Consider the following 27,811-nt stretch of genomic DNA (forward strand, 5'->3'; position numbering starts at 1 on the left):
TAGATCGAACGTCTGATCGCTCCTTCTAATTCTTCTTCTTCACTTCCTCACACTTCCAGGAGGAAAGAGCTCTCCATGCTTCGCCTAATAGAGTAGTGTGCAGGAAAGTATAGTATGTATATAATGGAACCCAGTCGAAACTACTAAATTGTCGTCTGCAATTGCAATATCTTTTATATATATAGTATACATATATATGTATGTTTGTATGTATGTATGTACGTGCATGCAGAAGTACTAAGCCTTGTTGTATGCTCTTTCTTGTTTCCATAAACCTTCTGTTTTGCAAGAGTATCTCAGTCAGTGGAGGCTTTCGCATGATACGATAGATACGATACCTACATATACGAAGGAATGCAACATTGTATGTATGTATGTATGTATGTATATGTACATAAAGCGATATGTATGTATCGCAAAGCAAACAATTGGCACATATTTTCATGTTTTTAATGTTGGGTGCTAGTCATACAATACTTCCTTCCCTTCCCTTCCTCCGTTCACTTATACATATATCTATGTATGTATGTGTGTATGTATATATTAAAAAAAAAACCTACATGTACATTCTGAACTTTTTGATTCACTTTCCAAAAAGAATATCTATATTATGATTTTTTCTTTCTCTTATTTTTTGTTTCTTATCATCTTCCTTTGTCCTACTTGCTGACGAAACTCGACTCTTCCGACGTCAAGCAACTCTTATGGGGGGCTATGTGGATCGTCTAATCAAGCAATATGTTTTAGAAAAAAAAATCCAAAGAAAAAAATTCTCCTTAATATATTTAAATCATATGATCTATTCACTTTTTATAGGAACTCTTTTAGATAAGTTTGACCAAATGTTTCGGTTAAAATTGCAGTGCAATATATTTCTATATATTCCCTCGTATTATAAGTAGTTTAGCGCTTCGGCAATTCTGACAAAGGGAACTTTTTGGAAGGGTCATTCAAGCTTCGGCTTCTGCCGAATACGCGATTATCGTTTTAAGACGAAAAAAAATTGTTATTTATATGTTATGCTTAAACGTTGTAATAGGTTTCGTTTTCATTTTCATTTTTTCTTTTCTTTTAATACTTAAATAGAAAACAAAGGCATAAAGCAATAAAATGCTAGGAACTCAGTTTGCGTCTCATCCAACCCTCTCTTTTAAATCAATCTTCTCCCTTTCATCTCACATCATCTTCTCATCATCTCACTTCATCGTTTTTCTTACATTTGCGGCTGACTTGACATCGCCTTCTACTCATATTTATATTCATTCATTCGTGAATAGAATACAATCTCTTAACTCTTAAGTGTAAAACGGGCTGCACTCATTGTCCCGGACTTATATGGTAGCAATGGTTCCATTTCTGATTTACGAAAGGACTCATTATATGTGTGGGGTTCTTTGTATTCCCCATCTTTTGTTTCTTTCTTCGTTTTTGCGTTTGTGTTTGCGTCTGCGTCAGCTTTTACTTCTTCATCGTTTCTCCTTCCGTTTTGTTTATGTTTAGATTATTGCTACATATATTTTGAATAGTTAGGAACACTTCCGTATAATTTGTAATTCTTACTAAATTAGTATGTTCGTTTAATTTCCTTAAGGTTAGTTTCTTTAAATTTCATGTTATCAATTTCTGTAAAATAGGAACTTTCAAGTTTTCATATTAAGATGAATGATTATATATGTTTTCTTTTTTCTTCTTTTTTGTTATTTTTGTTTTATGTTATGCATCCTTTAAGCTGAATTTGTACGCGTCCGCGCACGTTCTTCAAGCTCCTCCCCTCTCTTTACACTCACAGTTGAAGTCTCGGAGATTCTGCATCAAGTTGAGCTTTGCCACGCATTTCTAGGATGTACTTTTGGGGCTATTAGCCTGTAAATATAGTTATAGAACCAGTCGTTGAATGAGCATTTCTACACAAACACATTACATAATAGAGATGAGAGAGAAGTGCTCTGAGTTGGAACTTACCCACAATCCGTAAATATCATGACTGGTTACCCGCCAGTTGTTTAAACAATGTTTCGTGTTTATTTGCCACCTATAACTATGAAAGGATGGTGGTTACTTAAGTGATCCATTTTTAAGACCTAATTCAAGTACATACACAAGAATTCAAAGAATCAAAAATACAACGAAACAGTCAACGAAAAGGAAATACAATACAAAGGACATGTTAATCGAAAATCATAAGCAATTTTGTTTTGGGTACACTCTAGTTTAGGAATCTTTTTGGACTCTGTACAGGAAAATCTTCAGAGTAGGACTCTGAAACAGCTAATTAACTAAATAAACGGAATCTGTTATGCTTTGGTCAGAAAGGCAAATAATTTGTGCACGGATATATTGAGTTTCACGATAAGAGCTATAACATTTTTGTAAAAAGGTAAGATTTTGTAGAGCAACACGCTTCTTGGAATTGCTGCTAATGGCTTACGTCGAGAATTGGACGAGTTTGTGTGCAAATTATTTGCATGTCAGTAGAAATCTGTCGAAATACGTTCGATTTGAATGCCCTCCACTAGATAGAGGCAGGGCCCATAATATTAGCATCCATATAACTGACTAATCATATAATGAATCAGTTTGAATCGTTTTGGTGGTGAAAAGTGTTGGTTCTCCCCCAGTAGAAGGGGCGATCGAGGACTAGTTTTCAAAAGTATTGTCGACATTTATGTATTTTAGGAACATGGCTTAATACAAACCCTTTACAGTAGTTAAAAACAAATAAACACAAATGATAAATACAAACAAAATCAAATCAATTTGAGTAAAATAAATCATTTATTTTATGTACAAGTTTTAAAAATAATTATGATCTGTTTTTAGTTTTCATTAAAACTAGTAAAAAAAAAAATAATAATTAAACATTGTTCGATTTGCTTAATCTAACCGATCGAGCTTCAATTGCTTTAATTTAGTAGCCATAACAGTAACAGACAGTAACACCCACTGCTAAACTCTAAACTAAATAATTGTGCAATTGCCGGAATGTGCGATCCCATCCAAAGCAATCGATTTGCGAGAGCGGGTACGGGAATATACTCGTTATGGTAGTACTATGTACTAGCCCTCCAGTGTACAGCGAGTACGAATAGAGAGAGAGAGAGCGAGAGCAAGAGAGAGTGTGTGTCTTCGGAGGACTGAACATAATAATATAACGCACTTTTAGTGTTTAGTGTAAACTGGAAGCATTATCATGCGATTCGCAATATGAGGTTTCTCTCTTACTCCATTTATATACGAGTGTGTGTGTGTGTGTGTATGTGTGCGTGTGTTTTTGTGCGATCTCGAGTGATGTGTAATATACATTTATGTCAAAAAAATAGATATACTCGTACTGCATGTAATATCTATGCATGTGCCTAACTTTAAATAATAAGTATGTATAGCTATGTATATATCTTGTATGTATAATATATATATATATATAGTATATGTATGTATATAGTACTTTATAGTATGTTTGTTTGTGTATATATTTCATAAATTATGAATTGCGAGGCGTATGTAAAATATTTCTATTATAGCAGTAATTGTTTAAAACAAAAAAAAAGTTTAGTCTTTGACAATTCATCATTATTCGAACATTGTGTGTGTATTTTAGGGGGTGACTGAGCTTCTCACCCCTTCAACTCGTATAGCGCTAATTTGTTGTTGTTGTTGTTGTTTTGCTTTTGGAATGTTTCTAAGTATGTATGTATGTGTATGTATCTGTGTGCTATATATGTAACGGCACACAATTTTTAGAGATTAGTTTCGGGATGATACAAAACAAAAAAAAATACAAATAAATTTTGATAAAAATAAAGCCAAATTAAAGGCAAGAATCAACAACATACTTGTTACAAACGAAAACGAAACTGAATGATACGAAGACAAAATGCTAACTGATGCGGCACGCACGAATTTCGTAGCAAGTAGCCGCAACTCTCTTACCGGTGATTTGGTTGCGATTGAACAGTCGCTGCATGAGATCGCGATCACTGCCCGCACTCTTGTTGCCACTTCCATCGCCATCGTGTGCAACAACATCGCCGTCGATGACGCGCTGCTCGCCGCGCGGGTGGACGCGCCGATTGCGACGCCCTGCCCCGGAGTCGACCATGGCAACAGCCGAGCCAGCCTCGAAGCCAAGCATCTCCGTGCCGGCTGCCGCATGGTCCACACCCATGCCCGCCGTATTCGAGACGACGTGCTGCAGAAGCAGCGCCTTGGATAGATTGTAGAATCGTTTCTCTCTGGTGGTGGCACCATCGGAGTCATTGTCATCGCTGCCACTGCCGTTGCTGTTCGCATAGAGCTCACTTGTCTGCTCCAGCAAGGCTTTCACCTTACAGATGTGCTCGACTGTGAACGCATGCTTCTGCATATTGACCTGCGGAACTTGGCACAGCTGGCAGTCCTGGAGGGGTTCGTCGGCATCTGAACTGAGATTGGCCTGGGCATTGGCTAGTTGGTTGACTGGGTGGTCCTGGGACAGCTGTTGGCCTTTGAAGTTGGCCCCAGGGTTGTCCTTGCCGTTGGAGCCATCGAAGCTATTGTTGTCATCCGATATGTGTGCGTATTGGCGCTGGTTGCGCGACTTCTTGTCTTTGGCCCGCGAGTTCTGGAACCAAACCTGAAAGCCAGAAGTCGAAATGTAGGACGGCATGAGTTTCGGCTGAACTGAACACTCGCAAGAACGAACAACGAACGCACTTAATCAAGAATTTTCCAAAAATCAAGAATGTCACATTTTCTAAAACTGAAATGTTCGAAATGCTCAGAGTCAAAATCAAAAGTTACCAAAAATACTACAAATAAATATCAATTTGATAAAATTAACAAATAAATGTCTTAAGTTATTAGTTTGAGGAACCTCTGCTAAGCCTTCAAAACGTACATCCTGTGAATAGTCCTACGTAAAGGCATCTTAAAGAAGTTATCAAGTTTCAATATTCAATTGCCCGATAAGTGGAAACGACTGCGAACAGTGGAAGACAGAAAGCTCATTGCTGCAGCACTCGCAAGTTTCATAGAAAGATGCCGCAGAATTTACTCTTTTGAGGAGTGTTGGTTGTAGTTCGGAACCAAAAATTTCCCATTTTGATCTTTTCTTCTGTACGATATGTTTTCCCCTACGTTTTCGGCATTTCTCCCTCTCTCTCTCTCTATCTATCTCTTAAGCAGTTTCAACTTTATAAGATATTACTTTATATACATATGTACATATATTAGCAACGGGCAAAATGGCTGCCGAGCTTCTGCTCTCATTAAGTGCGCTCGTGTCTCTGTGATTTTTATTTATGTGTCTCCATTGCCTGACTGCATGAAATTACCTGAATATCTCTTTTTTCTAGCCCCAACGCCCCATCAATGGCCACATTCAGGGCCGGCACAACTTCAAGCGTGAGCTCCAAGGCGGCTGAGGCAGCAGTATTAAAAGCTGCCGTTGTTCTGGAGCCTGGATGGCTGTTTTGTCCTGGCAGCCCAACAATTTGCTGCTCCCCGATGTTTGCGATGGCATCAACATCCATCTTCGATCTGTCGGCATGCTTCGAGAGCAAGTGCCACTCCAGAGCCGATTTGATTCTGAATATGCCTCCGCAGTAGGGGCATTTCTTATGAATTACCTCAACGTTCTGCCGAAATTGTCCTTTGCGTTCGCGGGCTCGAGAATTTTGGTACCAGACCTACACACATGTGGTATCATCATCATAATCATCATCATAATCATCATCATCATCATCATAGTACTTTGATTGTTTGTTTTAATTGTTTTCTGTTTTGTTTAGTTTTTCTGTTGTGGCTTATATACTTGTATGTATAAAATGAAATTACAACTTGATTTCGTATACATTGCGTTCTTAGGTTGACCCCTGCTTCGTTTTTTCTTCTTTCTTGTTTCTTTTTCATTTATCTTTCTGTTATTGTATTTTTGTATTTGAAATTGATTTTGTGTATGTGTGTGTCTGTGTGTGTGTGTGTGTCTATAAGCCACAGCCAGCAACCTCAGAATTTGTGTGTTCACTAAATAAAATGAAAATAATAAAAAAATGAATGTAAATATAAGAAAATATACAAAAGCAAAAAAACATAAGCTTAATCCAAAACAATGCATTCGGAAGTCCGAAGCACAAATCAAATTATTATAAATTATTATAGAAAGATCCAAGATAAAAATAAAAAAAAAAAACTCTAAATAATATGTTGACTCTTATTATTAGAATGCATTTGTAGAATATTTTGTATATAAGCTTGAAATATTAAGTTGTATATTCCTTTTCCATGCTACCATATATGAACACAAATTGTCTCTTTATAGATATTTTAGTTTTTCCGAACATGTTTTCGAATTCCCAAGAGGATATTGGAAGCTTCTAAAACCCATACATTTCGCATTATTATCTGATCTATTTCGTTTTGGAAAGCAAGTGCAACACTTGCCAATGACTTTTTTCAGGTTTTCTAACTCAAAATCAAATCAAACTTGGGTTATTTTATAATATCTAAATCCAGGGGAATGCTATAAAAAATGAACTGTCAATAAATTGAAAAAGGAAGTTCAGTTCAGTTAGAGGATAAATTTTGAAATTAGAAAAACTAGCTTTGGAAATTCAATGAATGGTAATTGAAAAGATTTTGAAAGGGTTTTGGAACACTACCCTAGGATAAGAAGACATTGAGCTCAACATAAAAAGGATCTAAGATCTACTACTCGGATATATATATTGGTATATAATAGGTCCCCTTCGATATACCTATTGTTAGTTATAAAAAGATACTCACTTGAACTACACGCTTCTTGAGGTTAACCTTTTTGGAGATCTCTTCGAGCATCTTGCGACTGGGATTGGACTCGGTTTGATAGCATTCGTAGAGGAAGTTCAGCTGTTCTGGGAGAATGGTGGTGCGAAGACGCTTGTTCTGCTTAGAGGGTGCATTCAGTTGCGTTGGAGAGTCTGAGACTTCGGCAGCTTTAGCGGCGGGAACGACGCTCTCGCCTTTGGCTTGAGTCGGTGTGTCATCGTTGAAGGTGAGTGTCTGCGAGTTATTCTCAATCATGGTGGCGTCGAGGAAATCTTCCAGATTTTGAAAATACTGTGTCTTCTCCGTGCTGCTCGCCTTGCGTGTTCGTCCGCTTCGCATGTACGGCATTTGTTTGTCATCGGAGGAACGTACTAGTTCCATATCCATGTCATCGACTGCCTCATTGCTGCCGGCATCGTGCTCCGATCCCTGATTATGATGATGATGATGTCGAGACTTTTCAGTTGGCTGCTCCTCGCACCCAAAACCAAATCGTTGTTGGTGCTCCTTATCGCTGGGGCTCATATTGATATTGTTGTTGTTGAGCTGGAGATCCTCCGCCTCCGACGTGGCAGCTGAGACAGTGGGTCCATTGCCCAGGCGACGATGATTGAGCGCGTCCAGCTCGCTGTTGTTGTCCCTGATGTGCGACTGCTTAGCGCAGTGCTCCTTCTCGCCGATCCCTTTCATTTGGTCATCCGCCGTCGCGTTCGGCAGCTGCGACGACGGCAGCGAGACTGCGCCATCAGGTGTTTGTTGGGGCGAGGCAACTAACTGAAAAAACTTTTTCGACTCGTTCAGTTGATAATATTGCAGCAAGAATTCAATGGTTGGCTTTTTGGTTGAGCTAAACGGTTCCTGTTGCTGCTGCTGTTGCTGCTTCGACAGATCCTCATTTTTGCGATAGTACTGATATAAAAAATCATAATTGCCGGCCTTTTTCAATTCGGTCTGTTGATAGAAATTGGTTAGGAATTCGATTTCCACATCCGAATCGGGATGCTGCTGTTGTTGCTGCTGCTGTTGTTGCTGCTGTTGTTGCTGTTGCTGCTGCAGCTGGTGTTGTTGCTGCTGCATTAGAAATTGTTGCTTGAGCTCAGCATTTGTTTCATTCTGCATGAAATACTGATAGAGAAAGTCATATTTCTTATTCGGTGGCTCGAATTCACCCAACGATGGCAACTCATCGGCATTGGACGATGTTTCCGAATACTTGCGCTTTTTCGCTGGCGGATGTTGCTGCTGCTGTTGTTGCTGCTGCAACATTTGTAGCTGTTGCTGCTGCTGTGCAGCCTGTTGCAGACTCTGCAGTATGCTGCCAAAGGGTCCGTAGGTTGCCTCTGGACTCGTCTGCTGCCCGGTCGCCTGTTGGCTGGCGAACAGGGCTGGACTCATCAGATGCATCAGCTGATGTTCGCGCAACAGATCCAGATGTGTGAACTGCAAATCACACTTGTCGCAGTCCAACTTCTGTCTGCCCTGGGACTGGGATTGCTGGGACTGCTGTTGCTGCTGATGATGGTCGAGACTGTTGCTGCGCTCGCGTTGCGGTGGCGTTGGCGTTGTGGATGGGCTGAAGTCGGTCAGGGATGAGGATTTGCTGAACAAATGCTGGGGCGATACGCTCAGCATGTTCGTGTTGCTGCCCGAACTGCTGCTTGCGGAAACCAGAGCGGCAGCTGCCACAGCAGCCACATTCTGGGGATGGGCGCCCAACAGACTGGCGCCACTACTATGATGAATATCCATGGAGGAGTTCGAGTCCTCTGAGCTGAGATTCTGAGCAATTTGTGCAGCGGCTATTTGCGCTTTGGCCGATTTCTTGTTGTTCTCCTCCTTGAAGCAGTGGTTTTTCTGGTGACGTATGAGCTCGTAGTAGCGCTGGAATTCCAGGCCGCACTTCTTGCACTTATAGTTGATGTTCTGTTTTTTCTCTTCGGTCTCGTACAGGGAGTTGTTGGGCTGGTTTTCGTAGATCTTACGCTGCTTCTGACGGGCGTTCTGGAACCAGACGACAATGACGCGCGGCGAAAGTAACAACAGCTTGCTCAAGTACTCCAGATCACTGTCCTTGGGATACGAATTGTTCTCAAAGAACTCCTGTAGAACCTTGATCTGATAGTCGGTGAATCGCGTACGATTGGCCCGCTTCCCACCCGAAGTCGACGATGAATTGGATGAGTTGGAATTGGTCTCGAACTGCGAGCCCGGCGAGTTCTTTTCGAAAGCCTTGCTGCTGATTTGCAATTTCTTTGGCGGTCCCATATTGTTCATATTCCCCATATTCTCCAGTTGCTGGCTGAGCAAGTCATTCATGCTGCTATACAGGTTGCTGGCGGAGGCGCTGTTTGGGGTTTGTGGACGTGAGAGTACATCGGAGCTACCGCTCTCCGACTTTGTCTCGTAGCTGTTGGATAGCACCTGTTGTTGTTGTTGTTGCTGTTGCTGACTGGCGTAGTGTTGGACTGGCAGCACGGGAACATTATTTGATTGCTGCTCATGCAAGTCGGTATCCTGGAGCTGCGATTGTTCCTGCGACTGTTGCTGCTGCTGTTGCTGCTGCTGTTGATCCTGCTGCTGTTTTAGAAAGTTCAGAGCCTGTGAGGAGCCGAGCAGTTGCTGCTGCTGCTGCTGTTGTTGCTGCTGCTGTTGCTGTTTCTTCTGATAGGCAAACTCGCCAGCAGCCATGGCCTCGTCCTGCGGCTCTGTCTTTATTTGAACATCCAACGGAAATGGCAGCAGCGACTGCTGATCCTGCTTGGCGCTCATGTCGCTCTGCTGGCCAAAGCAGAGGTTGTTAGTGAAATAGTCCGAGATGTTGCCACTGGAGTTTGTCGATTCGGGACGCGACTGATTGCCCTTTGGAGCCGGCGCTGGTGCTGAGGCAGCGGCTGCTGCTGAGGCGGCAGCTGAGTCATTCAAGGGCGTCACTTTGGCCTGACCGGTGCGTTCGTACTCCTCCAAGTTGAGCGTGGTCGATGGTGGATTATTGAAGTTGTAGGGTGAGTCTTTGTTGCGTTGGCGTTCCTTGAAGAGTGTGTTGCGGAACCAGTGCTTGACCACCTGCGGAAGGACGGAAAATGAAAATTATAGCAAGGTTTCCTCTTCTCATTTATTTATTTAAATGTAGAGACGCTAGCTGCTTACCTTCATGGGCAGATTCGCCTTTTGGGACATTTCCATGATGCTCTCCTCGCTGGGTGAGTTGTTGATATCGAAATGAGCTCGCAAGATTTTCAATTGATCGTCTGTGATGCGTGTGCGAGCGCGTTTCTGGTTGCTGGACATTTGCTGCTTTACAATTCAGTAGAGGAGTATTAGAGAAATTTAAAAATATAGGCATATATATCGCTGCACAAGTTACCTGAGCATTGGAGCTGACGCTAGCCTGGGGTGGCAGAATGTTCACATTGGATGCCTCGCTCGTTTGGCCGATGGGTGTGGCAGCAGCCGATTTTTGGAGATCAGCAACGCTTGGACTAGCGGATACTCCACTACCGCTGACACCATTATTCTGAGGACCAGCAGAACCGCCCACGCTACTCCCAGTGGTTGCTCCAAATATCAATGGAGGCGCCAGATTCATAAAGTTCAGCGACATCAGGTGATGGAACTGCATGAGATTGAGCATATCCACCGGATTGATGGGCATACCCGAAGCGGCGGCCGCTGCAGCCAACTGCTGCTGTATTTGCTGCAAGTTCTGAAGGTTCTGTAAGCTCTGCAGCGACTGAGCGTTCATGTTGGGGAACTGTTGTTGCTGCTGCTGCTGTTGCAGTAGCTGCTGATGACCCTGTGGGCCACCGACCTTTTGACCGAAGAGCGTCGGCTCTACTTGCAAGTGATGCATTATATCTGCCGGAGACATGCCTTCAACGGTCGAGGCATCTTGTTGGCATTGCTGCTGCTGCTTGAGAAGGGCGGCGGTTAGGGCCGCGAAGTGTTGTTGCTGTTGCTGTTGTTGGGCCGAGTCGAGTGCACTGGGGGACAATGCTGGAGGCATCTGCATGGGTTCCTTTGGCACTGCTGCGAACAGTTCCTTTGACTGCGAGTCTAACTGTAGAGGAGACTGAGTAGGGGAGCGCCTGATGACTTCACTGGGTTTTGTGCCTGCAAAGGGAAGAGCAATACATTGGTAGTTATGTGCGGGGGCTCATACAGATGGGTATGTTTACTAGACTGTGGACAAGTTCCTACCTGATTCATTGGGCCTATTCGCATTGGCGTCAAAAGAGTTGGGATCCGTCGTGGATAGCTTTTCCACCTCGTTCGCGCTACTTGGCGACATAGTGCGCGGACTACCTGCAACGGTGCATTCGCCGGCGTGCGTCTGCTCCATGTGCTTCTGGAGCGCCTGCGTGCTTCGAAAACTGCGCTGGCACAGCGCACACTTCGTGGCGTCGCGCATACTGTGGTAGAGCATGTGGGTTGTGAGCTTCTCCTGCGTCTTAAAGGCCAGCGAGCATTGCTTGCAGCGATATTTGTAGACGTGTCGCTCTGAGATGACCAGGCTCATGTGCGTATCCTTGTAGTGGGCAATCATTGTGGGCAGTGCGGCGAAGACCATGTAACAGGGACGGCTTATGTGACTTACGGCCAGGCAGAGATAGTCGCCGTTCTGAACGGGATAGTGCTGAGTCTGTTGGGCGTGCTGGAGAAGCTGCTCCTCGTGTTTGAAGCTCGCCTCGCACTGCTGACAGGAGAGACCCTGAAGACCTGTGGAGCTGCCGCTGCTGGTACCGCTGTTGCCACTGACGGGTGCCCGATGCTCGGAATGAACTGCAAGGGCTGGCAGCCCTGAAGTAGAGTGCTCCTCGGCAGCGCCTTTCGAATGTCCGCTATCTGTGGCTGCTGCTCCTGAAGGGATACCCACAGACGCACTGGCATTGCCAGAGCTTCCACTTGGCGGTGTGTTCCAGGCGCTCTGATCAACCAGCTGTAGCAGACGTGACAAGCCATCGCGTGCCACACTGTGTACACTCATCAAATGGCTCTCCAGCAACGACTTTTCATTGAATCCGCTCTCCAGACACAACGGGCACTGCACGCCAGAGCTCGCCGCTGCCGTTTCACTCACTTTACTAAGTGTGGCATCCTTGGGCGAGGAGTCGTCGGCACTGCAACGAGAGTTGTCTGCCTCGCAGGCGGCAGTGCTCATTTGCTCCTCATCCTCTTCCAGACGCTCGCGCTTTATATCAATGGGACAGTCGTCTTCAGTGGCTGAGCGGGGCGAGGCAGCGCTGCAACGTTGGACAGCGGCCAGAGCGGCGGCTGCGACAGCCGTTTGGAAAGCCTGGAGAGCCGCTGTGTTTGTGGGTATGCTCATGTAGTCATCATTCTCCGCATTCGGATGCACGCTCTCAATGTGTGCCTCCATATCCTTTTTCGATTGCACAAAGTACTCGCAATGGTTGCATTTGAAAATCATTGTGGACATGCTGGCTGCCCCACTGCTCGAGTCTCCACCACCGGCTGGTGAGCCGATGCGCGCCTGCGCCTTGCCACAGGACGCCAGCGAGCAGCTGGACGTGGGGGAGAATATGTTGCTGTCGGCCGAAGAGGCGGCCACTGCTCCAGCGCCAACATCGCCGGCAACACAAGCTGGTGTTGCCAAGCTCAGACCGTCCGTCATTTGGCCATCTGGAAGGAAGACGGAGCGAGAGGGTGAAGAAGGCATACATACATACATACATACATATGTGATTAGTGATATACCAATGAAGAACAAGAGGGAGTAATTGCCAATGACTCTTCGCAACATTCAAGTTGCGGCAGGGGACTTACTTCAAAGCAAAAGAGAAGGACTACAGTCATACTTTGTGATAAATAACTAAACGTGGAAGGGATATTATTCCTCTCAATACCAAGTTATTCCCATACAGATATTGTAAGATAAGGAAAGGAGCGGACAACAAAGATTATAGCAGTTCTCACTACGGTTTCAAACTAATATTTTAACTGATTGACGATGTTAAGGCGAGTAAATTATAGCAAGCGTTTACTGTTATAACATAAAGCTTTCGTCCCTATCAGTGCATCTACTCGTACTCGCCAAAAACCAAAAGTACAGCAGATGTTTCCTGGATTTCCGGCCACTGCCAACAATTTAAAGGCCAAGCAAGAAACGCGAAAAGGAAAATGCGAAACGCGAACGCGAATAAGTTTGTCTGCATTGGCAGCATCGAATCATTTATGCCCTGCACAATTAAGCGAATAGCCTAAGCGGATTCAAGTTTGCATACCAGAAAAAATTACCAACAGTCCTTCCCATAATGAACCAAAAACTGAAAAAAACAACTGAAAAAAAACAACTTGACTGAAACTAAAGCGATGATGATTACAATGTAACTGATGGTTAATCCAGAGCTCGCATATACCACAGACACAAACATTCACACACACACACATACATACGTACGTGGTTAAACCTTAAGAAGCCCTGCGGCTAATCAATGCGATTGATAATAGGAACAACAACAACAACAACAAAAGCGTCATCGGCAAAACGCAAGTCCATGAGCAACAACAAAAGGCAGACAGTTCGGTCGAAGTCTTCGAGTCGCCGTCCCAGCCCCAGCACTGGTCCAAATCCCCCATCCCAACCTCAGTCTCAGCTCTGTCTCAATATTCGTCTTCATCTCCGTCACCGTCACCATCATCGTCCTCGTCCCCATTCCCCCCCTTCGGCCATCATGTCTCTGTTGGTCTCAGCTGCGTACGGTTAATTGCAAGCAAGGGTGCAGTGGTGCGACCAAATGCGAATATATTTCAAATTCCATTACCAATTTCAAAGCAATTTCCATACAGCCTGATTGCATCGAGTTAAAAAGCCAACAACAACAACAACTACAAAAAGAACACAAAAAAAGAAGGAGAATCAAGACCGCGACTGCGGCAGAGTGTAAACCACTGGGCAGAGAAAGAGCGAGAGAGTGGGAAACGAAATGGGACGAGATGGGACGAGATGGGACGAGACGTTACGGGACAAGAAACAAAACAAAGCCAATGTGTATGTGTGTGCGTATAAATTTGTGAGTGTCTGTCTGTCTGTCTGTCTGTCTGTCTGAGTGTGTGTATTGCAGTGTTGCATACCCGAGCAATAATCATGCGCAGCTGTTGCCGCTGCTGGCGCGGTCACTAGCCACCAACAACACCAACAAGCAACAGTAACAGCAGCAACAGCAACAACAACAACAACAACAGCAGAAGCAACGCCAACGCCACCAACACCACTTACTCTCCAAAAACACAACTCCGACACCAATAGCAACAACAACAACAACAACAACAGCTAAGCAAAGGAGCCGTGCAACGGCAGGCAAAAGGCAAAAAGACCAAAACTCACTTATGACTTAAGATGGGTATCATTATGTAGCGCTTTGTGGCAGCAGCAGCAGCACCACCAGCAACAGGCAACTCACACACACACACACACACACACACACACACACACACACACACACACAAACTAACCAACAAAACGAACTGAAGACCCCAACAACAATAATAACAACAACAACAACAACAACAACAACAACAAGAAAGCAACAGGGACGAAGACTCGCACTTTCAAGTCATTCTATAGTTGTGTGTACGAGGCTTCAACGTTCAGGGAACGAAGACTAAGCTTATTATTCAATAATTCCAAGCATAGTTTTCGGTGTTATATGAAAACGACAATAGCAACAACAACAACAGCCACCGCAAGATCACAGTCTGAAGGCAAAGCAATAGAATACAAAAACAGCTAAGCTTGTGACGAAGTGCATATACCCTTTACCAAAAGAGTTCCTCATTGACGTTGCATTCCTTTCAGTATAGCTGGATATATTTTTCACGTTCTAAATCAAATTTTACGAAACGTATAAAATATCTCAAAGAATTGTCAGAACCCAAAGCCTTTGAGTTTTCTAGCTCTTGCTTACAAAAACATCTTAAAACTTCGACAATTTTATATTGGCGCACAAATTTGTCTTATTTTTCAGAAATGCTTTAAAAAGCCAATTCCAATGAAGATTTTAGTAAATAATTGTTTTTAGTTGAATAATTACTTCAACTGTCTGGCTATTCCAAGCTAATATTTTATGCAAACAGAGTTAATTCCAAATACAACTTTATGAAACATTGAAAAGTTCTTAATGAGACTGTGTGGTGAAACAAACAACTTTCTCAAAAGATTTCGCGGAAATTTACTACATACTTGTATATATTAGATAAGTAATTAATAATTAATAATAAGAACACAGTCTGCAGCATGGACAACGGAATTACATACTTATTCGATTGCCCATTTCTAAAGACTGTCTGAGCAATGTGCAGCAAGCTTCATCCGATCATCGAGCGACTCTTCGCGCTCCGCACGCCTATAACAATAATAAGAACAAGCCCTGAGCCATAGTCAGAGTGTAGGGAGCAAGGTTTGAGGAGCGTGGTTCGCGTCTGCGTTTCTCGATATGGCAAGCATTTCAATTTTGCATATACACTCGGCTCGTGCACCCTACAATGCAATGGAGAGGCATGCGGCATGGGGCAAGATGGGGCATGTGCAATTATTAGTGAACAACGACGCTGCCTGGTGGGTGTGTAGAGTGCAATGCCATATTCGTGGAGGTGGTGGTAGCGGTGGTTTGGTAGTGAGGCGGTGGTGGTGGTGGTGGTGCTAGTGCTGGTGTTCCCGTTCCCCAGCGGTTTATGCGGCGTCTGTTTGTGGCTGCTGTTGTTGTTATTGTTGTTGGTGTTGTGTTTTTGTTGTGTCTCTGCCTGCTCATCAGCCAGCAGACTCAGTCAGTTGGCTGGTTGGTTGGTTGGTCGGTCGGTCGGTCCTGCTCTGTGGTTAGGTGCCTGCGGTCCGGCTGCGGCTGCGACTGCGGCTTCAGATTCAGCTTGAGCTTCAGGTTCGGCTTCGGCCTCGCACGACGCGCACACCGAAGCGCAACGCGCCGCATCTGATATGGGAATCACACTGTGGCGATGTCTGTTTGCCTTTTGGATTGTGGACTGACTGTATGGTATGGAGATGGAGATGGAGCGAGCGAGCGGCGGCGGCGGTGGACTGGCGTGGAGCAAAGTGTGCACGTCACTAATTGCAAATTCGATGGATACACATAATCGTTTTTGCATTCTTAAGTAATTTGTAATAATTTCCTCAAGGGTCAGCGTCAGCGTATAAATCTCACAGCGCATATAAATCGCACCAGGCAAGGGCGAGCGAGGGCACGCAATGAAGAATTTACGTATACGCGGACGCGGACGCGGACGCGGACGACGACGCTCAACGACAGACAGACAGACAGAGAGACAGACAGACGGACAGACAGACATACAGACAGACGGACAGATCGAGACAGACCGAGGGCCGACAAGAAGTTGGGACGCGGGACGACGACGATAATAATCGAAGAGCGGTGCAAAAGAAATTGAACTGAAATCAGCGCTTAATGATGAGTTACGAACGAAACGTATTATACAATGCAATATGGGTATGGGATATGGGCATGGGCATGGGCATGGGCACGGGCATGGGCAAGGGTAAGGGCACAAGCTATAGGATTGGGGTGTGGGGTGTGGGGTATGGACATGGGCATTGGCATTGGGGCATGGCTATGTGGGTAGAGGTAGAGGTAGAGCTGAGACTGATATTAAAAACGCTCATAGGAATCGAAGCTACGACTACAACAGCAAAACACATAATAGCGCTTTACGATTATGCATCTGTATCTGTATCTGTGTGTGTGTGTGTATTTGTAGGTGTGAATGTGTTCGTGTCTGCGAAGATGACAAAATGTGCTAGAAATTTTAACAATTAAACTGATGTGAGTTCAAAAACACATTAAAGAGTTGTGCCAACACAATATTACGACCACTGCCTAGAGAGATTCTACAATATTTCATTGAATTTAAAAGCTCGTGAATGTCCTTCTCGCTTTAATCAGAAGAAGCAGAGAATAATTCCTAATAATTTTTAAAGTCATGGCAACAACAACATTTCTTCGTCTAAAACAAAAGACTGACTGGAGCAAAGGCTACTAGGGAAATCGGAATTGCATCCGGAATTGCATCCTTAATAAGATCTTATCAATTAAAGCTGTCATTCATATCATTCACACATTTATTAGATTTGGTTTCTCTTCCTCCATCGCACTCACTAGGATGGGGCGCACTTTGCGAACAATGCCTGTATCCCAATCGGATTCATCGTTAATTTGTGAAAGCGCCACAGATTTGACAGAACAAAGGACTTTCGCTTCCGCTCTACACTTAACGCACATTCTCGAAAAAGGGCAAGCATCAAAGTTGTTCAACTGTCAGCTTAGTCGACAATGAAAGTAAATGGGGATAAGTCCTGGCCACAAAGCGGACACGTTAGAAAGGGCGAATCCTGCTACCAACTGAAAGGGGAGGTGGGCTCCAACCGAAAAAAAAACTGTCAGTTTTTGTTGAAAGCCACAAGACATTAACTAGCATTGAGTTTTTGATACAAAAAAAAAAATTGATTTCATGCTTGAATATGGAACGGTAATTTGAAAGGGTATACATATTTGTAAAAATACTCTATAGCTAAATCGGAATTTGTCATAGTTTGAGTATAAAACTGTGGCCAGAAGACCTTAATATTATTCTTTCAAAAGTAATAACGATTCTCTACTGTTCAGTTAATGGTTCTACATCGTATATAGCAATGGGTTTCTGTGGAATTCATTAATACTTTTTATTTCTGCTGGGGGTGAACATTTTTGTATTTTTTTAATTCCCAAACTGAAGGAAGTATAGAACATTTTTTCAATATCTGCTCTGATCTTCACTTTTTCATTAAATGTACGAATTTGTTCAATATATTCTTTTATCTTCACTTTTTCATTAAATGTGAGAATTTTTAATATTAAATATTTTAAAAATATAGTCAACCAATTGAGGAGAAAGATTACCAATTGAATGCAAATTATTCTAAAAAGTTATAGTAAGCACTTCCTATTTCTCTACGATTCTTTTTTCAGTTGCGTTGAAATTATTTGAACTTTGTGCGATTTGAAGAATTTGTGCGCAAATTATTTGCTGGTCTGACCATAGCTTAATTGTATGCGGGGACAGATTGATTGATATGAAGGTAGATTGCAGAGGTGGGGTATTTAAAGGCATTTACTCACCTTCGCCGTTGCCTGGAAGCTGTTCGGTGACCTTGAAGACTTCGTTCAGTCCCGGCATTTCCAGATTCTCGCTGCGTCGTTGCAGGCAGATGAACTGCTCCACCTGCATGTGTCGCAGACTCTTCACGTGCTGCACCATCTCGTGGAGATTGCGGGCGGCAAAGTTGCACAGCTGGCAGAGGAGAGCCTTCTGCGAGGAGACTGAAGACTGCTGCTGCTGCTGATGTTGCTCCTCCTGCCCAACATCGGAGGCGTCTGTGCCGCTTCTGTGCATCCGGCTCTGCTGAACGATGTAGAGCAAGTGCTGGAATATCATGCGCATGGTGTCGTGTCTCATCTGCTGCGTGTGCAGGGACAGCTTCTGTATCGAGTTGGTGTGAAAATCACAGCAGTTGCACTTCAGCTGGACAACATTGGCTGCCAGCTGGGGCTGATATTGCAGCTTGTACTCGTTCCTTGGACCGCCCTCGCGTATATGATTGATGAAGTTCAGCTTCTGCAGATGCTTATCCGTCTTGCTGTGCAGCTGAAAGTTGGCTTTCAGATTCGTCTTGTAGTTGCAGAGTCGACAAATGTAGTTGTTGTTGTGTATGACCATAATATCGGATGAGGCATTCGAGGATTGACGCGACCGGTCCACCAGCAAATGCTGATTCAGTTCGTCCAAATTGTTCGTGCTGAAGCAGTCGCAGATCAGACAACTATACAGGGCAGTGGGCCATGCATCGGGCTTGCTAGGTGGTTCCAGGCTCTCGCTAGATGAGGCGACAGCGGCCGCTGCTGCTGCTGCCGCCGCTGCTGCCGTCTCGCCGGGCAGTCGAGCGTCCGCCCCCAGAACCATAACGGGCGGCATCTTCATTGATTTGGGCGAGTAGGAGAATTGTTGTGTGGAGGACGAGTGCTCGGGTGTGCTCACTGGCGATGGTGGCGACAATTTGCTATTGGCTGGCTGCTGCTGTTGTTGTTGCTGCTGCTGTTGCTGTGTGGCAGCGGCCTGTGCGGCAGCCGCATTCTGATGCAGCAGCTGGATCATCAGCGCCTGGTTGTAGGCCAAGTCCGCCAACGCCACTTCGGGCAGAAAGCCCGAGGCCGCCCCACCGGGAACGGCAGCCGCGCCCTGTTGCTGCTGCTGTTGTTGCTGCTGCTGCTGTTGTTGTTGCTGCTGCTGGAGGAAGTTGAAGGCCTGTATGTGCTTAATGTTGTTCTGGAGCACGGCCATGTTGTGCGTATGCTTCTCACTGGTCATGTGGATGCGCAAATTTCTAGCCACCGATGTCTCGTAGCTACAAATGTCGCATCGAAAAGAGGGCTTCGGCTTGGCAGAGCCACCGCCCAGTGGTGCAGAGCTGGCGCTGCTGCTGCTGCTCACCGCACCGACACCCACACCGACGCCAACACCTACTCCGACGCCAGCACTGCCACTGGCCACGGCAAGAGCCTGTTGGGCAGCTGCCGCGGCCGCCGCTCCCTGCGATGTGGGACTCGGGAGCAACATCTTGGCACTGGCCTCCAACTTGCTGCTCGCAGCGGCTGCAGCTGCGGCTGCGGCAACCATGTTCTGGGAACTGTTCAGTTCCTGCATATTATTTAAATGCTTGTCCGACTGCATGTGGATGGAGAGGTTGCCCTTGGTGGTGGTCGAGTAGTTGCATATTTCGCAGCGATAGGGCTTGTAGCCACACGAGTAGGATTCGCCACGTGCCAGACGTGGATGTTGTTGACCTGGTTGGGGATTGAAAGAGAGCGTTGTTGCATGTGTTGATTTCATTTCATCTTTATACACTTGGAGAAAATAAGAATGGTTCTCTATTGCAACTTCTGGGAAGACATAGGAGCTGCTGATGTTGATTCTTCTCTTCGAAAGAGCGGTTGAATATCTTGAGCTACTGAATGATCTGTCTGTTGATCTTCTCTCTATCTATTTCTTATAAAGTCTGGGAAAAGTCTTTGTATATATTATTATGCATTTCTTCTATATATGTTGCTCTGCAGGAAAATCCCAAGTACCCATCATCTCTCTAACTAAGAGTCTAACTTATTATTGAAGGTGTTCTCATTTTCATTGTCGTCTAGTTCACTTTTAAATCTAAAGAGCGTACGAAATTTACAATCAAATCTCATTTTAGATATTTTATACGATTCAAGAGTTCGGCTAAAGAAGGCTAGGAATTGTTTATTGTTCTTTTAGGTATAAAAACGATTGATTACTGTTTGGGTTCGCTCTTCAAGTTTCTAGCTCCACACATGTCTATTAACTGTTACGAATAGTATTTGAAGAAGCCGTTACAATGAAAAATTTCAAAATTCAAGCAACACAATTTTAACTAAACCTTGTATAAGCCCCATATATGTTCTTTGTAGCAATACAGCTCTACTCACAGGTAAAAAGAGAGAGAAACATGATAGACTTGCCTAACACTTTTCTTCGAGTGTACTTATTCACAGTTATGGGAGGAAGAATGGTGTTCAACACTTACCAGCTAAGCAATAACCACAGGCACTCTCACCGTCCGGATGCTTCTCTCGCATGTGTATCTCTAGGGTCTCCTGATATTTGTAATGCCAATTGCACTGCGGGCATTTCAGGGTCTTGCATGAGTTGCGTGTCGACATCTGGACGCCGCTGTTGAGACGAGCCGAGTTGAGCAGCATTTCGCAACTGCAATGACAACAACAACAATAATAATAATAATAGCAATAACAACAACAACAACAATAATGATAAAAACAACAATGATGAGGAGGAGGACGATGATCATCATGATATGATCCGTATATACGGATACATATACATATGTATATGTATGTATGTATGTATGTATGTATGTATGTGTGTATGTATGTATGCATGTATGTATGTATTAATAATAACAACAACAACAATGAAACAACACAAACAAAAGCGTAAACAACAATGTCAGTGTGCAGTCATTTCTCTATTCTTTTTTTTCTTTTTTAATAATAATAATAATAAATTCATACATAAATGCCGCTAACTATTGTACATAAATAAATAGACAAATACGAAAACAGATTCTCAAGCGGACGGACGGACAGATTGTGTGTGTGTTAAGAACGTTACTCTGCGATTGGGTATAATGAATAAATGGGTATGCTTGTATAAACTTGCATGCCATTTATACAAACATGCGAGTATGTGTGCCTCTCCATTACTGTTATGTGTGTGTGTGTGTGTGGTTACTTGTACTTATCGTAATTATTTAATTTGAATTCGAGCCGACTTCATTGTGAGCAAGCAACCAATCCCAATACAAACACACACACACACACACAGAGACATTCAAATGTGCACACAACCCCAAAGTGTTGATGAAATTTCATGATCCCGAGCCCCTGGTACTAGTACCAGTATTATACATAGGTGGGAGAAAGGCAGAGCGAACAGAGAGGGAGACTGGCAGGCAGGCAGGCAGGCAGGCAGGCAGGCAGGCAATCGCAGCACCCAGTAAATTGCGACAATTGAAGCTGTACATCGCATTTATTGAGTGAAATCAGCGCAATTGGTTTAATTTATTTTAGTTAAGCCACCTCGCTTTCGTTCCCTTCCCCATCTCCATCCCCATCCAGCACCACCATCCATAACTATGGCCCCCTTGTCGCCCCCCTAATAGCCCCTGTCCCCATGATCATGCCCATGCTCCATGGTCGGACGCACGTCTCATGCCCAGCTCGGTAACGCATTCATTTAAATGGGCACCCCGGTCATTAAGATTTTTAGGAATTTTGTTTGTGTGTAAGCCCCGGGAACGCCAATAAACACTACCGTTGATTATGCTCCACACATACATACACACATACATACACACATATATATACGATTATATATGTACATACATATATACAGATGTATAGTGATTATATGTATATACTCGCACGATTCCCATGATTACTAACACTGTGCGTTCGGCATTGCTGCTGTTGTTGTGAAAGAGAGAAATTGCAGAAACATAAACCCAAAAGAAGTATACACATCCTATTTAGTTGGACCATTTATGTATGTAGCTTCCCAGAACTGTCATCAATTTTAATTAAGTAATAAACCAATTGGCTTTTTGTCGGTAACCGTTGAAGATCACTTCTATGAAAATACTTGTATACTATATATCCATCGCATCGTCATCATGAATATCTAGTGTGATTTGTATGTATGGTGCAACGTAATTTTCATTTAATTTACTTAATTTCCCACCAGATTCGGCCAAAGTAGACTCCAAAATGGAATTGATGTGAATGCCGGGCCACACTACGAGTAATTTAAAAGAAAACGATCATGCCTTTCATAATATCTCAGAACATCAACGCGTCCGAAGTAATTAAATACTTAAGCAATATATTATTTAAATAGATCTAATATGTATATCTTAAGTCCTTGTGCCAATTTTTTAAGACCAGTTGAAATTATTCAATTCAATTACTTCCTATGTTCTCCTATTTCACATTATTCTCCCCAAATTTCTAATAAGTAAAATCCAAAACATCTCCGAAGACCGATTACTAATAAAGCTCCAGTGCCACAAATATAATCCTTCTCTTATAATCCTTCACAAATCACAAAGCATCATACTAGCTAGCAATTACTAGATAAGTCATTTAGAATGGGTTTCTTACAAAATAAAGCTTTGTCATCCTTTTGTTTTTGGTAACAACATTTAAAAGTGAGAAATTTTAAATGTTTTCTCAAATGTTTTCGCACAAAAATAATGATCATCTTTGATTGGAAGCTGAAACAATATTTAATATTTGTACTTTAAAATAAAACAAGCTTCAAACGTACATAGTTTTCAATTCAAACTTGTTTTAGTCTTATTAACAATTATGTTTTTCGAAGTGGAGATCAATTATAGTTTCATTTTCTAGTTTGTTTTTTTTTTTTTTTTTGTGGCTGTTTCTGTAACTAAGATCCCTTCATTCGTGCTTTGTTCAAACTATTTTACTTGTTAGAGCTAAGTTGAAGTAATATTTATTATTAATATTATAAAATTGAACTAGCTTCAAACTAGATTTCAAACTCAAACTTGTATTGGTCTTATTACCAATTATGTTTTTCGAAATGGAGATCAATCATGGGTTTATTGTTTTGTACTTTGTTTTGTGGCTGTTTCTGCAGCTGAGATCCCTTTATTCGTGCCTTGTTCAAACTATTTTATTTGTTATATCTACGAGTTGGAAAACCCCCCCTGAACCATTGGCATCATCAACACTATGCGAACTACCCATTCACATTCAATTGCTAAACTGGGAAATTGTTGGTGTGAGATGACCCTTTTGGGCACCACAAAACTCTCACTGATGCAATCATACTTGTATGTCAGCATCAATGCTCGTACATATCTATATTCATATAGCCCTGTGCTACTCATAATTAGGATGGTCAAATTCAAATCCCAAAGTTCATTTGCGAGTAAATGAACAACCAACATCGACATCGACAGCAACATCGTCATCAACATCGGCAGCAAGCCGCAGGCGTCTCACGCGCATGTGGAAATTAGACTAATGAGTTATTGTGTGGCCGAGGTGAGCAAATCTATCCTTTGTGCGTTCTGCCCCCTCATCCTCAGCCTTATCCTCATCCTCGTCCTGTTTGGAAGGCATGCTGGCAGCCAAAGTTCAAACAGCAGTAATAATTACGCATATGCGTTCATCCGGCTGCAAACCCCTTTCACTGATGGCCTGACTGGCTGACTTTCTACTGTCGGCACGTACCAGGCAGGCAGGCTGGCAGGCTGGCAGAATGGCAGGCAGGCTGGATGGCAGGCAGGATGGCAGGATGGCTGGCTGGTAGGCAGGCAGGGGCACCCCCAGACATGCGCAGCTACCCTGACGAGCGCAACCCTTACGGTAATGGCAAATGAAGCGCCTTGGGCACTTGTTTTCTCACGCCCAAATTGGTAATGTTACGCCTGAATGACAGATTCGAGTTGAGGCACGAATCTGCTTTGTCTCCCCCACCCCTCCCTTAACCCTTGTCCCTTGCCCTTTACCCCCTTCACCCCCTATCAACGGATTCCAAAGCCATTCGGATACAATTTTAAACCAGGCACATCAATTTGAAATCGTAACCGATTGGTTGGATTTTTTCAAAGACAATAGGTAGATAGTTAAAGCTTATCTTGGTAGTACGCCTAAAACTTGACCTTCCAAATTATCCAAATGTTTTCATTGAATGTCTAAGACGGGCGAATTGAAAACAATCAACACGGAAAATCATTGACAAATTTGGAGAAATCCGTTTTGATTTCATCGTTCCGCCCACAATGAAAATGGAACACTATAAGATACTTTTCGACGAGGTAAGCAACTTAGTGGCGAAAAGATGCTGCGATTCGCAACATTCCTGATTTCAATTTTGTGTTGAGAAATCTATGTTCGTTTAGTTCTATATATACAACTATTACTATGAATCTAGTAGTCAGTTGGGAAAACATGCTATATATTTTTAGAATTCCAATGTTTCAGACGGAAACAATTAGTTTTGTGACGATATTCCACTGCTTGTAATGCGATCCATAGTGATATCATTATAATAATTATAATTAATTATTTTGGGCATCTCGGGTAGCGACCTATTTCATGCTTGCTACTACTTTTCCAGCAGCAAAAGAATGAAAGATCAGACACTAACAAATATAAAATAGTTCGCTATTCGTTTCTCATATCATTGAACGTCTAGTTTTATATTTATAGCAAAATTTCGCATAAGAATTTACTTTAGTAAATCGGGTTTTAATTAATCGCTGACTACGAGTATTTAAGAAATTAAGTTTGAGTTTACTGCGATCAAGATTTAATTGATTTGTTGATAAAAAAAATGCTGAATCGGCACAAACATGGGTTAATTGAAGTTGGCTAAAGCGATTTCTCTGCGACACATCGGATGATCTGTATTTAAAGCGCTGTTAATGGAAGGGCGTACCTGGAGGGGACTTGGAGGACGACTCTAACGAATCAGCGAGAGGGACTTACCGTGCACAATCGACACCTTGGGGTCGTCCATTGATGTGGTCGGAGCAGGCGCCGATGGTGAAGCTGGATGCGCCAGTGGCGTTTCCCACACTGGCCACCGAGGTGGTTGGCGAAATGGGCAACGATGTGGGGTGGACGCCACTGCTGCCGCCCCCGCCACCACTGCCGCTGGCATTTGTGCTGTTCGGCGACCTTTGGGGTGTCAGCGGCGATTTCATGTGCTGCTGGATCTCGAGCAGCTCGCATGTCTTGCAATCGACACCCTTGAAGTCTGTGTGCTCCGGACAACTGGCGATGGCGCCAGCTGACTGTTGTTGTTGCTGCTGTTGCTGTTGTTGTTGGTGTTGCTGCTGCTGATGCTGCTGTGCCGATAGCTGCTGCTGCAGAAACTCGGTGAGCAGCTTGACGCCGTTGGCATTCTGATCGTTGGCCAGGGCGGCCAATGAGGCATGAAAGGAACTGAGGTGAGCATGGGCGGCGGCCGGCGTTGCGTGCATCGGTGGGAATACGTTGCCGGCAGCCTGCTGTTGTTGTTGTTGCTGCTGCTGCTGCTGTTGTTGCTGCTGCTGTTGGTGCAGAGATTGCAGATGCTGCTGCAAGAAATCACCAGCGGCGCTCAATGCGGGATCCGTGGGTGGTGGGGGCGAGGCGGAGACCATTGTGCTATCGCTAGCCGAGGCCTCTGCTACTGCGGCGGCGGCGGCGGCAGCGGCAGCGGCAACGACCTTGCTGCCCTTAATCGACTTATCGCTACTTATATTATCAGTACTAGTGGTTTCAATCGCCGAGCATTCCGATACTCCGTCACTCTCACCGGTCGCTCTTTCCAGCGCGGCTGCGGCAGCGGCAGCGGCAGAGGTCTCTGTTGACGTCGCTGCCGCCGCTAGTGCTGCGGCGACTGCAGCTGCAGCAGCTGGCGATGCAATGGGAGTGGGCGTGGCTGCGGGTGAGGTTGATGACGAGGATGAGGATGCTTTCGATAGCTTATTAGTCTTTGCTGTTGCTGAGTTTAAGGAACCAAATTTCACAGTTGACTTCACTGCTACTTTGTATGGTGATTGGACACTAGATGCCGCTCCCGATCCCGATCCTGATCCTGATCCCGTCGTCGTCGTCGTCGTTGCTTCCTCGCTCTGCGCTCTCTCACTGCTATTGTTATTGTTGCTGTTGTTGTTGTTGTTGTTACTCTCACTTATTAAATCGGCATTGGCATCGTTGGCATCGGCATCCGCATCAGCATCTGTTTGTTCGGCACTGACACTGACACTAGCACTGGCGCTGGCGCTGGCACTGGGATCGACGTCTCCCTCAGCGTCAGCCTCGTTTGATGCACTGGCGGCACTGTTAGCTGCCGCTAATTCCTCCTCTGGCTCGAAAAACTCACCGCTCACGGCATTTACATCCAAGGGCTCTAGGAACGATATTTGCGGTTTCTCATCCATGTTCCGCTGAATGATGGCACTGGAATACTCGCGATTCAGCAGCTGCTTCTCCAACTCCAACAGATTGAGGCTGTGTTCGGTATTCGCATGCAAACTGAAGGATTTTGAATTACCAAAGGAAAGTTTGCATATGAAGCACATTAATATCGGTTTCTGTATGTTGAACGCATTTGTCGTATCGTATCGGCAATGCGTGCTGGCATCTTGTGCGGATACAACCCGAAATGAGTGGATCTTTGGATTGCCACGCCCACCCAAGCCTAGTGCATCCGATGATGTTGCTCTAGAGCCGCCTCTGCCCGATCCCGATCCTGATCCCGATCCTACTCCTGCCTCAATGGAATTCGCTAGCTTTTCTGCTTCTCTCTCGCTTCGCTCTCTGCTTGAAGCTGTTGCTGTTGCTGTTGCTGCTCCTGATCCTGATCTTGCTTTTGATTTTGTCGCTGATGTTGATGTTGTTGCTGCTGCTGCTGCTGATGATGCTGCTGTTGCTGTTTTTGGTGCGGTCGATGTTGTTGTTGTTGCATTGGAACTGTTGACACCGGGCGAACTCAAACAGACGCTGGAGACAGTCGCATTACCTGCATCGATAATATACGCACTCCCGTCAAGATTGTAAACTATTTTGCCATTGAAAGTTTCAACATCAGAACTGGACATTGGAGAGCCGTCATAAGCATAATTGGAGTTCTGCAAACAAATAATAAGAAGAGTCATAAGTCAATCATACTATTGTGAGCTATAACATTTATATTCTTCAATAATATTCTCAAACATGTACATATGTATATCCAATTAAGAATGTTGAGGCATTCTTTCTTGGATAGATGAACAAAGTAATTAATGAACGTGGTTAGAAGAAAGCCTTTCTTCGAGAGATTCTCGGCAAACGATATCCATAGTGTGGTGTTCAGATATGCGCAAATCTTTAGTGAAATGAATAACAAACTATATCTTAACTAACATTTTCGTTTTAGCCATGTGTTTTTAGATGTCTCGAATTAATTTTAAATCTCTTTAAATCTTTTTATCTGCTTGCAAAGAACGACTCTTTGATCCTACAAAAATCTGGCTGATTAACCTGTGCTTGAAACTATGAACCGCCTTTATTTTTTACTCAAAACATATTTTTTTTAGAAACTATAAACAGCAAATATCTATAATTGTCTTTTTACAACACAATAGTTTTCACTTAGTTAAGCATTTTATTAAAAAAAAAGGGTAAATATATATCGAAACAGGATGGCCCATACTTGTATGCCAATGTTAATGTTAATGTTAATTATGCATAAATATTTTTCATATCATTTGCTTCTTTTGTATCATTCCAAAAATGTCATTATTCTAGACGATGTCCTTATGCCCAAGTCTATAAAGTTTCAGCTCGCAGCCCCCCACTGGCGTCTCGAGCTCCGTGCTCTGTCGTGACTTATGGTCAGTTTTCGAGGAGACGTT

At 43.8% G+C, this 27,811-nt stretch overlaps 1 protein-coding gene across 1 annotated transcript; it reads right to left on the bottom strand.

Annotated features, from left to right (window-relative positions):
* Positions 1-3,877: 3,877 nt before the first annotated feature.
* On the bottom strand, positions 3,878-27,021 carry LOC115627985 (zinc finger protein 2). The gene is made up of 15 exons (XM_030523881.1): positions 26,882-27,021; positions 26,188-26,689; positions 25,814-26,004; positions 25,526-25,648; positions 24,915-25,456; positions 20,405-20,586; positions 17,928-19,649; positions 11,686-12,423; positions 10,981-11,631; positions 10,148-10,893; positions 9,931-10,077; positions 9,427-9,846; positions 6,763-9,315; positions 5,313-5,666; positions 3,878-4,612 (listed from the first exon to the last, which is right to left on the bottom strand). The coding sequence occupies exons 1-15, from the start codon at positions 27,014-27,016 to the stop codon at positions 3,878-3,880; spliced, it is 9,741 nt and encodes a 3,246-aa protein (XP_030379741.1). The 5' UTR covers positions 27,017-27,021.
* Positions 27,022-27,811: the final 790 nt, after the last annotated feature.

Source organism: Scaptodrosophila lebanonensis, unplaced genomic scaffold (assembly GCF_003285725.1).
Source record: "Scaptodrosophila lebanonensis strain 11010-0011.00,11010-0021.00 unplaced genomic scaffold, SlebRS2 tig00000098-arrow-pilon, whole genome shotgun sequence".
Classification (NCBI taxonomy): Eukaryota; Metazoa; Arthropoda; class Insecta; order Diptera; family Drosophilidae; genus Scaptodrosophila; species Scaptodrosophila lebanonensis.

Coding starts and splice junctions, on each gene's coding strand:
- LOC115627985 (XM_030523881.1), bottom strand. CDS start 27,016: ATGTCCAGTTCTGATGTTGAAACTTTCAATGGCAAAATAGTTTACAAT. Junction 25,457..25,525: donor CGGATCCCGCATTGAGCGCC/GCTGGTGATTTC, acceptor CAGCAGCAGCAG/CAGCAACAACAACAACAGCA. Junction 4,613..5,312: donor TAGAAAAAAGAGATATTCAG/GTAATTTCATGC, acceptor TCTGGCTTTCAG/GTTTGGTTCCAGAACTCGCG.